Source organism: Monoraphidium neglectum (assembly GCF_000611645.1).
Source record: "Monoraphidium neglectum strain SAG 48.87 unplaced genomic scaffold scaffold00390, whole genome shotgun sequence".
Classification (NCBI taxonomy): domain Eukaryota; kingdom Viridiplantae; phylum Chlorophyta; class Chlorophyceae; order Sphaeropleales; family Selenastraceae; genus Monoraphidium; species Monoraphidium neglectum.
In genome coordinates, this window is record NW_014013238.1 from 5,142 (window position 1) to 18,451 (window position 13,310).

Below are 13,310 nucleotides of genomic sequence, written 5' to 3' on the forward strand. Positions count from 1 at the left end.
AGCTAACAGTCTGGGCTGAGCCATGTCTGCGGAGGCCACTGTCAAGCCAAAAAGGCTGAACCTGACAGTACATCACAAAGGTCGCAATGTGCGAATTGCGTTTAGGGTCAACACATTCCACACCAGGCCCTGGCGTATTTAGCTGGCCTGAGCAGCTTCATTGGCGATTACCCTGGCGTTTTTACGCCAGAAGATGGCAATGTGCTTGCCAGCATGCAGGAGCGGCTTGATACCACAGGTCCTAGTAGGGCGATTGTGGCGTCCCTGCTGCAACGCAAGCAGCAGGACATACGCAGCTTCTGCAAGCTGCGGCGGGGCAGCCGGCAAGGCAGCCTACGATTTTGGTATAAAAATCACTTGCTTGGTATCTGGCTGTTGGCATACAGAGCAAAGCAGCCCTCTAATGCTGGATTTTGTGACGTCCCCCGCCACTGCGAACAAGCAGCTGCCAAATTTCACTATTCGCGATAGCGAACAAACCGGCTATAGCGAACGTGCTGCCGACCCCCAATGGGTTCACTGTAGAGGGGGAAGACTGTAACGTCGCTCAACAAGCTGAACATGCATTGTGCCACACGAAGCCGTCCCCGATGCCTTCGTTGCTCACTGGGCTCACACACGGCAAGGCGATGGCAGTGGGATTACATCTGCCGCACGCATGTCGCGTGGCGTGGCTGGTGCCCGCAAAATCACAGGCAATACTCATGTGATGGGAGGCTGCACTGCCGAGATCATGCGTGCGAGCATAAACCCAATAAAACACCTATCCACATGCACACACTGTCACGCCACCCTTCCACAAGCCAACAAAATCGTGAAATGGTTTGTGTGTTGGGACAGGGACCGGCATTCCACCGCCGCCGCCACCACCCACAAGAAGGAAAGGCGATGGCGGTGCGTTGGGTAGCACAACTGACGACAATTTCTTGGGGGTGTCATGGCAAAAGCAGGCGGCAGCACAGAGCGCAGGCCATAGTAAATAGATGTTGGTCGCACAATGTGCATGCATGGTCTTGCAGTGCGCGGATTCTACGCCGTTGTGACGTCAGATGTCAATGACGAAGATTTTCTCCACTGACGGCAGCCACTTGGCCTTGAATTCCTCGTGCTTGTCATGCGGCAGGTAACCATCGCGTGCCGCCGCGCTTTCGAATGACATAATGAAGGCGTGCGTGAAGTCCCCCGTGAGGCCCTCGGGGCTGCAGGACAAGACAAGGCGGGGGCATCATTTTCAGGCTTTCAATCTATTGGCGGCAAGCATGAGCATACTGGAAGCCGTACCTCCTTGCAAGCGCCAAAGTGCCTCATGGGCGTCCTGCAGTGGAGCTGCGCTAATGCCTGCGAGCAGTGACATCACTGAGCGCCTTACTTTGGCGCGCCGCCCTCCGCGCCCCCCCTCGCACCTGCAGTTTGGTCCATGGACAAATTTTGTGATGCCTGGAATGTGCTTCGTCATCTCTAAGGCATCCGCAAAGAAGGCTGCAATCTGGTCATCGCTGGTGTGCTCTTGGAACTTGATAACCACCACGTGCTGCACATGCGCCGCCATGATACTCGCGCTGCGCAAAGGGCGGCATGCAGTGGTGTGCAGTGGCAGGCCTTCAAAAGGGTGGTGTCACGGGCTGACAGCATGCAGGCAGCCCGCAATCACAGTGCTGCACAGCAGCACCAGCCGCAAGCGGCAGCATTGGGTGCAACATCGATGCACATCTCTGCCGGTTCGGCACCGTGAAACCCTTGAGACTACCAATTCGATGCACCTTGCTGGGCTTTTTAAGGCCGTGCAGGACAGCGAAGGGTGTACAGGCACACGGACCGTCCGGGTGACGCAGGCAAGTTTGTGAAAAACACTCTGTATATGAATTGTATAGGCTGCGGTACCACAATGTCTGTTCGTTCCTGGCTGCACCTTGTACAGTGACACGGTTTGTGCAGTGAGAGTGTGATCTTGCGAATGTGGTTGACGCTCCCGGTACCATACCGCAGTAATCCAGGCTATTGCCGTACTGTGACTGTGCGTATATTTAGTTAACGTATGCGGGCATGACAAAAGCTGTAGCGCTGCACGCGGCTGCGCCTGAGCCGCTGCCGTCGCGGTTTTCGCAAGGGGACCAGCAAGAGAACGCGCAGCAACCGGAGCAGCAGCAAGAGGAGCAGCAGCAGCAGGAGGAGCCGCAGCAGTCACATCAGCAACCACAGCAAACGCAGCACGGCCCGCAGGCACCCCTCTGTCGCCACTGGGGCCGCACCGGCAGCTGCCTCCAGGGCGCCGCCTGCCGCTTCGCCCACCCGGCTGATGTCGTGCCCATGGACGCGCCGCGCCGGCGCCACTGGGGCGGCCGGCGCGCCACAGTACGCAACCGCTCGCGCGCCACTGCGTTCAGGCGCCACCTGATCGACGCGTTCGGCCGCGACCTGCTGCGCAGCGGCAGCGGGGTGCTCGACGTCGCTGGCGGGAAGGTGCGTGCACAGGATTGTCATGACGCCTGCAATGGTTGGCGTCTGGCTGGTGGCCAAAGGCCCTACGGCCTCCGGCTGGTACAATTTGCACCTCCCTTCCCCCATCTAGGGGGGGGCAACTACGTGGTCTCCAGACACTGCGCAACAGAGAAGGGGCCCGGAGCCTGCTGCAATCGTTTTGTGGCATGGGCCGTCCACTCTCCTCCAATGCTGCTCCTCACCATCGTCCGATGCGCCATACGGCGCCGCCACACCTACCGTGCCCATCACCACACAACCCCAGGGTGAGATATCATTCCAGCTGTTCAACCTGAACAGCATTCCATCTACTGTGGTGGACCCACGCCCGCTGCGCCTCAAGCAGTTCGAGCGGCGCGCAAAGGTGCGTCTACATAGCACGGCGGGCTGGCATCCTTGGCTGCGCTCCATCTTCCAACATTGATGAGGCGAGGCATGCAGCTCGCAGAGCTCACCGCTGTGGTGCTGCTACACCCATTCTCTCTGTGCACGAGCTTTCTTTCACACCTCATCTATCTGATGAGGTCCCCACACAAGCAACTCAACCAAGGCATGCTTTCTTCTTGTTGTTTGCGGTGATTGCTGACCAACCCCCTGAACCCTCAAACGACCGCAACAGCTGGGTATATACCACAACACGGGGCCATACGCTTCATACACTGATGTGCCTCTCGAGGACCTGAGCGTGCGAGGGGGCGCGCCACCGGGCCACGCGCGCATCTTCCTGGACATGCCCCTGGTTGAGGCGCTGGGGCGGCTGTCGGCGGCGCGGCGGGTGCGCCTTGAGGGGCGCGAGGGCGTCGAGGGGGCCGCAGGGGATGAGGCTGCCACATGCGAAGTGGTGGGCGACGGCGGCAGCAGACCAGGGCTGGGGGAGCAACAGCAGCAGCAGCAGCAGGAACAGCAGGGGCAGCAGGAGCAGCAGCAGCAGCAGCAGCTGTGCGACGGGGCCCTAGGCACGCAAGAAAGCGCTGCAGGCAGGGGTGGGAGGGCTGCCTGCACCTCTCGTGGGCCATCCTGTGGAGGGGGTGATGACAGCGATGAGGAGGAGGCCACGGACTGTGAGCCGGACTGGAGTGACGAGGCAGCCTGCCTGGCACGCGTGCGGCAGCTGCTGTCCGCCAGCCTGCAGCGCGCGGCAGCGGTGGAGTGGACGACGCACGGGCTACAAGAGCACGAGGGCGAGGCGGTGGCAGGGACGGCGCGGCGGCGGGGCAAGACTGCAGCGGACGGCAGGCATAGTGCGGGCGCCAGCGATGAAGAGGATGACGAGGAGAATGAGGAAGCTGAGGCGTTGCAATGGCTCTTGCAGGGGCGAGAAGGCCTGGGCGCAGCTGGCGAGCCGCTGCGCTCGTGCAAGCTGGATGAAACCACGGCCAGCGCCCGCGGTAACGGCGGCGGCAGCGCAATCCCCGAGCCCAGCAGCGCCATCGCTGCTGAGAACAGCGCCGCGACGGAGGACGCCCCTGGCGATCCATGCGCCCAACAAGCCCTAGACGCCCTGATTGACCGGCTGCTAAGCTGCAGCTGCGTCGCGGCCCTCCACCCCGATGCCGCGACCGAGCCCGCCGTCCGGCTGGCCCTCGCGCTGTGCAAGCCCTGGGCGGTCGTGCCCTGCTGCGTGTACGCCGCGCAGTTCCCAGGGCGGCGGCTCGCGAGCGGGGCGGCGGTGAGGACGCACCAGGAGCTGGTGGCGTACTTGCTCGAGCTCGCAGAGGGGACGGGCATGGCGGCGCGCGCGGCGCCGCTGCCGTTCGAAGGGAAGAACGTGGTCGTGTGGTCGGCGCCTGCGCCAACAGATGAGCTGGTCGAGGGGGCCGCAGGGGGCCTGGCCAACCTCAAAGTGTCCCCTTGTAACGTCAAATAACCATGTTTGTTGATCCTTGGGACGTGGCTGCCAGTCAGGCTCAGTTTTTGGGGTTGAAATCGAATTACACAAATATGAATTCATACAGCAATCAAGCATATCCTTTGTGTGCCGAGGAGAAGATATTCTGCTAGCTATACATAACGGCGGTCGCAGGTGCAGCAGCAATGCTGATTGGCATGTGTGCTCAGTGCCTTGGCAAGTAGACCTTTTCGCAAGTAAACCTTCTACGGGACACAGCAGTTGCGAGCATTTTCGCGCGGCAAAAAGGGCGCAGACACAACTCGTTGTGAGTGGCACGTGGGCATGCTGCTCCTAGGCATGCTCGCAGCGTCAGGGTGGTTGCTAATGACAAAAACGCCTGTTGGGCGTAGCAAAGGTTTGTGTCGTTATTGGCTCGAGGTCTCCACACCTCACAACATTTGTAACTGCGGATCCAGTAGCCGGGTGATACTTGATACAGAATACGCCGTAACAGTTGTCGATGGTGGGGCACATCAGTCATCCGACTGCGACCGCTGGCGCATCACACGCTGCCACTCGCCCAGGAGGAAGCTTTGCTGGCCACCGCCTGCACCTGCGGTGCGATCAGCAGTCGGCGTGGCGCAGATGTCGACGCAAACGCTTTTGACAATGGATTGCAGATATATGTTAGGTGGGCATTCAAGCAACGCACTCAAAAGCACACCACTGCTTTTGCTGGCAAGTAGTGTTGCTCATGAGTATCAGGCAGCTGCCATTGCACGCATCCCACAGTGCTCATAAACGCAGGTACAGGTCGCTCACGATGCTGCTGCTGCTGATGTTGTAGGGCGCAGGCTTGGGCCCCATGCGTCACCACCGCCGCACAGTTGGTGCTGACGCCAGTGACCGGTGCGCAACACACCACAGCTGCATCGAGTGCCTGCACTGCTGCCGTAGCCGGCGCGCACTGCACCTCGACCTCGTCCAAGTCCATCGCCTCAGAATCCTGGGCGGGTGCGCCGTCCCATCCGTGGATGTGCAGGGCCACCGCTGCTGGCGGCTGCTGCGTGGCACCCTGCACAGCGCATCGCGGTTGCAAGCAGCGCAGTCGGCCAGCTTGTTGCCAATTGCCAGACTGAAAGCTTGGCCCATGAATTTCCCACACACATAAGACATCTCTAAAGAAGCCTGCAAAGAGGATGCACGCCCAACAAACCTTGCAGGCGCGTTTCCTGCCAATGTCAACTCCAGCGTCGGCGCCCCATGCTGAGGGCTCCTCTGCCTGTGCCACCGTGCGCTTCTGCCTGCTGTGCATGGCCGTGGGCACCAGGGGCTGCTTATCGCGCATGTTGAGGTGTCTGCCATCATCCTGCAGGCTAGGCGGCTGCAAGCTGTCGCACAGCTGCTCATGCTCTGCTTCTCTGTGCTCGTGCTGCCCCAGTGTGACAGGCGGGACAACCATCGGCGAGCACGGCGCTGGCCGGCAACGCTTGATGGTCGCTTGCTCTAGGATGATGTTCTCGGGCTCTAGACACCGCTTTTTGGCTGGTGTGAGCACCGGCATTGTCGGCAGCTGTTGTTGCCCTGCACAGCTGCTCGCCTAGAGACCAGGCTGCAGAGCAAGCGATATCGCCTCGTAATCAGTTTTGAACCTTTACGCGGTGTGAGAAGCCTCAAGAGGCCACCACGCCAGATCACGGCCACTGCGGTTGCAGCCGCGGGGACCTGCTGCAGCACAGGACGCGTGGCGAGATGATGGGACGTTGACACTAGGACTTCCGTGCGCCTGCCTGCGCGTATGGGCAACATGCGTGCAGAAGCTGCGTGCAGGGGTCCGCCTGGGGTCTGCAGTCCGCTCACCTCCTTGTCAACTGGCAATTTGAACCCGCCGCCATCAGGCGGAACACGGGATGAATACAAGCAGTGCCCAGCAGAATGTTCCATTGACATTACAACATGTGCTGCCACCAATGCGGCGGCCAGCCCCAAACTATGGATGCAGATGCATATGCACGGCAGTCCCAACCACATAGCAAGGCACAGGTGTCAGGGGGCTACCCGGCGCCGACCAGCTGTGATGCATCGCCCTTGCCCTGCCGCACCAGCACCGGCTCCACCCCTGTGAGGTCGATTACCTGAGCATGGAAGTGTGGTGATCAAGAGGCGCAAGGGATAGAGCGTGGGGTGAAATGAGGGCTGTCGCGTGTCCCCTGGGCTTTAAAACCGCAGCGGTCCGCCGCAGGCACGGCGCATACGACCACATGGCTTTAGATTTTCAGAGTGGTGTAGGTATGAGATGCGCTGCGACCTGATGGCGGCGCACGCACGGCTCGCCCAGAGCAGGAAGCAGGGGCTTGAGCAGGCACGGGCTCTGCGCACCGTGGAAGCGGTCGCAACGCGCGGCCCTGTGTCCACAATGAAGTCGATTCCTGTGTTCCCATACATGTCCATCAAAGTGCCGGGGTCAGGTACCTCTGAATGAGTGTGAGGGCAAGAATGGTGGGGGTGGGTGTTGAGCGAGGGTCCGGGTGGAAGCGGACGGATGGGATTATGAACAAAATACACAGACGTGCGCAACACGTGTGGTGCGTTGAGGCGGGCCGGTAAGTGGGCTTTCGACCGAGTGCAGGCGCCCATGCGCTAGGGCGCAAGGAGTGCAGGTGCGCCGGGAGTGTCAGGGTGTGCGGCGTCCCGCCCCTGCCACGTGGCCTGCGCCACGCGGCTAGAGTCAGGGGGGGCCAAAGGCATCCGATCCTTGCCGCTGTTTGCGCATCAACGCGCACCCGTTTCGCTGTCAAGGTGCTCTGGCACGTGCACGCTGTGGCTCAGCAGGCAACCCCCAAACTCCTCCAGCAGCGCGCGGCATACGCGGTCGTCCGGCATGCGCATGCCAACGGACTTGCGCTGCTGCTTCTTGCCGCGTTCCAAGTCAACTGTTATGCTCGGAAGGTTTTTGCTGGCCGGCATGATGAGGGTGAACTGGGGTTGAGACGGTTGACGAAGAGATATGGACGAGTTGAGGGGTCAAGTGAGACGTGTGAGTGTAGAGATGCAAGGTGAACCAGGTTAAGTGGTATGTTGTTGCGGCCGACGCCTCCGCACACGCCAAGCGCAGCGCACACCGCCGTCGTATATGCGCTGTGCCCTCGGCGGAGCTCGCGCCACCTCCACCTGCAGGCAACCACGGCTGCCACCCAAGCTTGCAGGTCTCCCTCCGCAGGCGCCGGGACGCGTCGTAACCCACCGGCCCCGGCAGCATGCGCCGCACGATGGTGAAGGTGTCCGGCTGCCCCGGGTGGATGGGTGGCCGGAAGCCGCCGGTGTAGTGGCTGATCTCTTGGAAGCTCCTGTGAGGGGCCCGCAGGTGGTGGCACTCAGATTAGGGCCCTGGCATGCGCCCCACCACTCTTCCGCATTTCATCAGGTGGGAACCAAACAGGAGCAAAAGGCCGTTTTCGGCTGCCTTCAAAGTTCAATGCCCTGGCGGCTAGGCCGCGTGCACATGCTGCACGCGTGCGGCCCGCGTGCATCGGGCGCGCGGGCTACGCACCTGCATAGCACGCTGAGCTGCTTCTTCGGGGACAGCTGCATGCATGCGTACAGCTTGAGAACAGCGTCCCTATTCTCAAGGTCGCACACCACCGCTGGCAGCGAATCCGTGGGGATGATGCCCACCTGTCCATAAAATCAGGGTGTGGAAGGAGGAAGAACAGTCGGCGCAGGGAAGGTCCATGCATGCGGTGCATGCCATAGTCGAGGCATTGAGCCGGCTGGCTCGAAAATCAGGCGGGGCCCAGCGCCGCCCGCGAGCCATTTCTGGCGTTGCGCTAGAGGTGGGGCGGCGCCCATCTGGAGCCTCACCCCGCCGTCCCTGAGCAGCTGCACCACGCGTTCCAACCGCCACGCGTCGCTCGCATCTGCCTGCAGTCATGTCAGGGGCGCATGTATGTGCAAGAGCAATGGCGCGGGTATGGATAGACCTGGAGGGCCGCGGCGGCCCGCTCAACTGCTGCTGATCAGCGGCGATTCGGCCGATGACGGCGGCGTCTGGCTAAGCCTCGACTGCATTGCCATGTGGTTGACCAGCACTTTGATGGGGAGAGTGAATGCTCCTTACGCCTGTTGTGGTGCAAGTGCCGGTGCGGATGCTAGCAGACAGCAGAATGCACCGTCAGCGCTTGCTGCAGGTGGGTGAGGCACACACACCCCGCACCTCGACGGTGACGAACAGGGGCTCGCCCACCACAACTCGTTGCCCCACGCCTGCATATTTGAGCCGCTTTGCACTGCGTACAGCCGCTGCAACCCGCTCAGGGCCACGCACGCTGGCAGCTCGCGGCCATTGCGGGCGCGTCGCTGCAGGAGGCCGTGTGTGCGCGCCGCCTCCATGCGATGGCCGCTGCGCCGGCACACACGGTCGCGAACCGCTCAGCTGGTGCATTGAATAATAGCTGCCAATGATGAAAATTGATGAGGACCCGGTGCCCCCTCCTGCTCGCGGCTGGGTCTCGGCGACAAGGACTGTCTGATCACGGCTGAGGTTCGCAGTCAATTATATATGTGACATCTCACCGTCAGGAGTTTACTGGAGTGGCAAATTACTAGGGGGACGACCCCGCAAGCACACAATCAAGACTATGACTCAACGCTGCCGTCACGTTCGGACCGAAGGAGCAAATACGTTGAAATCATTTTGTCGATCACTTCATTCAAATTTCTGCGTTACACCAATTCAAGGGACGAGACGAAGACGTTGGCCAAAATTGAGCGCGCGGGTCTTGCGTCTTGTCCAGCCCCTCAGCGGTCGGGCATCTTTATCAAAATCCTTCGATCTGTGTAGCGTTCCTTCCAGCAAGCCAGGGGTCAGCGGCGCAGTTCGAAAGCCCAACAGCGATGCGTGCGCTTTCCGGCATGCCGCCACGCGCCGCCGCCGCCCGCAGCGGGGCCAGCGGCAGCAGCTGCAGCTCCAAACGCCTTCGTATGGCTGCTGCGCCTCGCATGCAGCCAGGCACGCGGTTGCGGCCGGCAGCGGCCGGGGGCGGGGCCACGATGCGCCGCACCGGCGGCGGCGGCGGATCGCGTCGCGGGCTGCGCGTGTGCGCCTTGCTGGACTACGTTGCCTCAGTCCAAGACGACGGTGTGCTGCGCATGCCAGCGCGGACCGAGCTGGACCCCAATGAGATCAAGACTGTGTTTGGCTTTCCCAGGTGTGCAGCGGCAGATTGAAAACAACCAGAAGTGTCGCCAAAGGCCCACGCCCACTGGCAGCTGCATGCAGGGGCGGCGGCGTGCCTCCATGAACGGGCTGTGGGCAGCGACAGCGCCTGGAAGGGAAGCGCGGGCGTGGCGGCCGCAGCGGCGAGCCGAGGCCGCGCTTGTTATCGGCCATGCAGCAGCGAGGTAGCTCCCAGGGCGGCAGGGTCTTGGCTATGGCAAGTTACAGGACGATCATCGCCCAAGCCCAGCCCTGGGCTTGGCTCCAGGCTGCACGTCTTGCGATGTGCAACCGTTCCCCTTCCTGAACGGTGCACGCCAACGCGGTAGACGACCCCTCGGCTTGCATGTCGCCCCAAACCCCAGGAAAATCGGAGAGTCCTACTATCTCGGAAAAATCATCGGCGCCGGCAGCTTCGGCACGGTGCGGGAGGCAGTGGAGGCGTCGACCGGCCTGCGGTTTGCTGTCAAAACGGTCGCCAAAGTGCCCAAGCGCGGCCCGCCCACCCCCAGGTTGGTGCGGAGCGGCCCCTTTCATCAGATGGTTGGCCACGCCCGCACAGGGCCCCTGCGCTGCCCCGACGGTACCCGGGCTACCGCAGGCTCTGAGACGGCGGCGGCTGCTGCACTTGGCACTTCAAGGCTGGCTGCTGATGCGCAGGCCGTCCATCTACTGGCTGGAAACAATCAGTGGCTGCTTCAGCCTCTTTCGTTTTTTTGCTCATGTGGATCTGGCATGCAGCAGTGCATCCACTCAAGCACCACACACATACATTGGCTAAGCTCCGACCCAGGCATTCACACCACCTGCGCAAGCGCTCTTGCGCGCGCGCACATACGCACGCGCACGCACACACAAACACACACTCGACACACACAACCCCCCCTGGGCAGGTACCTCCTGAAGCTGCGCGCTGAGGTGGAGGTGATGCAGCAGCTGGGCGTCAGCCTCAACGCGGTGCACCTGCACGACGTGTTTGAGGACGACGCCAACATACACATGGTCATGGAGCTGTGCGAGGGGTGAGCAAGGATGGTGCATGCATGCATGCATGCATGCATGCATGCATGCATGCATGCGTGAGTGTGTGTGCGTGAGAGTGTGTGTGTGTGTGTGTGTGTGTGTGTGTGTGTGTGTGTGTGTGTGGTTTTGTGGATTTGTGGGCTTGGATTCCTATGAAGGGTGGCCAGGGGAGGAACGCCATGGCTTGGGCGAATGCGCGCCGCTCACGGCGGGGCGTTGCACGGCAAGTGCGTGCGGTGCAGCTTGCTCTCCCTAGCTTTCTTGACATTCAGGCTTTGAGGCAGCCTTTCAGCAGTGCCACTGCATCCAGAACCTGATCAACATACGTCCACGCGCCAAGCCCACCGTCCCGCTGCCCGCGGCGGACGCCGCTGCCCTCCCGCCCTGCTCCCCCGCGGCAGCGGCGCCCTGCTGGAGCGCGTTGAGTCGCGCGCGTACAGCGAGCGCTTCATCGCGGGGCTGGTGCGCTCCATCCTGCGCTTCATCGCGCAGTGCCACGCGCGGGGCATCGTGTACCGAGACGTGAAGCCAGGTGCGTGGAGGGGGGCCCGGGCTTGACCGTCAGGGGCAGGACTGGATTGGATTGGAGGGGTTGAGCCAGGCATTGCGAGCAAAGGGCAGCCTGGCGCAGGTGGGGCTCACATGCAGGAGTGAGGGCCGGATGCAAAGTTGGAAGTTACCGGGTGTTTGTCGATGTTGACCAGTCATGCCATGCTGCATGGTGTCCTTTGCAGTTCGACCAGGCAGCGATCCCCACGTGCGGGCGCCTCAAATCGTCTCAATCAAGCCTTCAAACTGCTCCCAACCAACTTTCAACCCCTTTTTCCACATGCACCCCTATGACTCCAGACAACTTCTTGTTCCTCTCAAAGGACGAGGACTCGCCCCTCAAGGCCACAGACTTTGGGCTGTCCATCCGCCACAGCCCTGACGAGCCCAAGCTCACCAGCAGATCCGGTGGGTGGCATGAGATCATGCCAGATCACATAGCACGTCAAGATCGCCCCTCACTGCTCGTTGCTGCACAGCTGTGCTTGGCGACGACGACGCGCGCTTCTTTGGGGCAGCCTGGGGCTGACCGCGAGTCGAAACGCGCCCCTGGCAACCTCTGGGGCAGCCCGGGGTCGCCCGAGCTGGCGCGTCTGGTGGCGTGCCGGGACCCACTGCTCTTGACGGCAGCGCCGCGCCCAACACGCGTGCAGCCGCCTGCCTCGTCACGCGCATGCGCGCGTCCGCCCCGCAGGCACCCCCGCCTACATGGCGCCAGAGCTGGTGATGCAGTGCTACGGTGAGGCACGACTTTACGCGCCGACGCGCGCAGCCGTCAGCGCAGCCGATGAGATGGGCTAAGGGCCAAGTTGGCCCTGCGCCCCTCCCAGTTGCGGCCGATATTGATCCCCAAGCCCCTGCCTGGGCCACTGTACCCACATGATGCTATAAAAACAGTATCTCAGCGGACATATGTTTGAACCAAATGCCTATCAACAATTGATTTATGATTCTCAACATCCCTTTCCCCTCAAACAGACGAGAAATGCGACATCTGGTCTGTCGGGATGCTCTCATACCAGCTGCTGACGGGGCGCTTCCCCTTCTGTGAGCGCCGCCCGAGACGCGCCCTACTCCGGCCCGTTGCACTCTTCGCCGCCCCTCTCCCGCCCCTTGCAAAAGCACGCGCGGCCCCTGCGGGCCGCGCGGCCTTTGCGGCCTGCTGTGTGGTAGTCGGGGCCCTCGAAAGGGCGGGGGGGACGGGGTCGTTCTGATAGCGCCGGCTGAGGAATGCGGCACGCAAACCATAATTAAAAACCGCAGGGGAGGACGTGCGCCACGAGTCCCTCAGCGACGTCTGGAAGGTGGGGCCGGGGGCAGAGCCGCTGGCCGATCGTGCGCGTGTTTTGAGGGCCAGGGCGCCCGACTACACCACAGCCCCAGCAAAGGGTCCGCAACCGTCCGCGTGCGCGCAGCCGTGCGCGAACCTGTCACCCCAAGCCGCGCCGGCTGCGCCCAGAGTATGAGACCAACACGACACAGACACGCAGATGCGATATCAACCAACTCATGTGTGCATTCTCAACCACTCCGGCCGCGCTGCCCCCGTGCCGACCACGCTCCCCTCCCTGCTGTGCCCCCGCCCTGCTTCATCTTCACCGATCCCCCCCTAAAACAACATCCCAGGCTGTGCTGTCCCAGGACATCAATTGGGACGCGCCAGAGCTGCAGCCCCTGTCAGCAGCGGCCCGCGCGTTCCTCCAGGTGCGGCCCCACACATACTCCGCGCCGCGGCATGCGCTCCGTGCGCGCGCCGCCCCGCCCCCGCCCCGCGTCCCTGTCGCGCCGATTTTTGCGTCCCCCTGCCCCTGTGCCGATGGTGGAGGCTCTTGCGTGCGTGCGGGGCGGCGAAAGCCGAGGGTGGCTGCGGCCGGTCCGCCCGGCCCAGCCATGCTTGCGGGTGTCGCAAAAAAATGGATTGCCACGGAGCAGACGACCCCCCCCGGGGCTCGCCCATGGTTGCGCACACAACTCCTTTTCACACACGCACACACACACGCACACACACACACACACCGCATGCCCCGCCCCGCAGCGCCTGCTGCAGCGGGACCCCCGGCTGCGGCCCAGCGCGGGCGAGGCGCTGGGGGACCCCTGGCTGGCGGAGGGCGGCGCCGCCAGCGACGCCCCGCTGCAGGTCAGTGTGGCCCCACGTTACCAACACCATCACCACCACCAACACCACCACCAACACCACCACCACCAACACCACCA

The 13,310-nt window shown here is 62.4% G+C and overlaps 4 protein-coding genes across 4 annotated transcripts in view; 2 read left to right on the forward strand and 2 right to left on the reverse strand.

Moving 5' to 3' along the window:
- Window positions 1-1,045: 1,045 nt before the first annotated feature.
- Window positions 1,046-1,549, reverse strand: MNEG_3186 (hypothetical protein; the record flags this gene model as incomplete). Its single annotated transcript, XM_014048334.1, has 2 exons — window positions 1,046-1,199; window positions 1,404-1,549. The coding sequence occupies 2 exons, from the start codon at window positions 1,547-1,549 to the stop codon at window positions 1,046-1,048; spliced, it is 300 nt and encodes a 99-aa protein (XP_013903788.1).
- A 494-nt stretch (window positions 1,550-2,043) lies between these two features.
- Window positions 2,044-4,345, forward strand: MNEG_3187 (hypothetical protein; the record flags this gene model as incomplete). Its single annotated transcript, XM_014048335.1, has 3 exons — window positions 2,044-2,460; window positions 2,744-2,842; window positions 3,098-4,345. The coding sequence occupies 3 exons, from the start codon at window positions 2,044-2,046 to the stop codon at window positions 4,343-4,345; spliced, it is 1,764 nt and encodes a 587-aa protein (XP_013903789.1).
- A 2,018-nt stretch (window positions 4,346-6,363) lies between these two features.
- Window positions 6,364-7,900, reverse strand: MNEG_3188 (Uncharacterized protein yciO; the record flags this gene model as incomplete). Its single annotated transcript, XM_014048336.1, has 5 exons — window positions 6,364-6,444; window positions 6,689-6,783; window positions 7,093-7,288; window positions 7,554-7,656; window positions 7,860-7,900. 5 exons carry the CDS (start codon window positions 7,898-7,900, stop codon window positions 6,364-6,366), a joined length of 516 nt encoding a protein of 171 aa, XP_013903790.1.
- A 1,407-nt stretch (window positions 7,901-9,307) lies between these two features.
- MNEG_3189 (hypothetical protein) overlaps window positions 9,308-13,310 on the forward strand; it is a gene marked incomplete at both ends in the record, with an annotated part of 6,954 nt that continues 2,951 nt past the window's right edge. Inside the window, 10 exons of the mRNA XM_014048337.1 lie at window positions 9,308-9,516; window positions 9,890-10,036; window positions 10,418-10,546; window positions 10,949-11,079; window positions 11,397-11,504; window positions 11,791-11,835; window positions 12,075-12,143; window positions 12,360-12,400; window positions 12,723-12,800; window positions 13,132-13,233. Of these exons, the coding sequence (XP_013903791.1) occupies window positions 9,308-9,516; window positions 9,890-10,036; window positions 10,418-10,546; window positions 10,949-11,079; window positions 11,397-11,504; window positions 11,791-11,835; window positions 12,075-12,143; window positions 12,360-12,400; window positions 12,723-12,800; window positions 13,132-13,233 (1,059 nt within the window). The remainder of the gene's footprint in view (window positions 9,517-9,889; window positions 10,037-10,417; window positions 10,547-10,948; window positions 11,080-11,396; window positions 11,505-11,790; window positions 11,836-12,074; window positions 12,144-12,359; window positions 12,401-12,722; window positions 12,801-13,131; window positions 13,234-13,310) is intronic.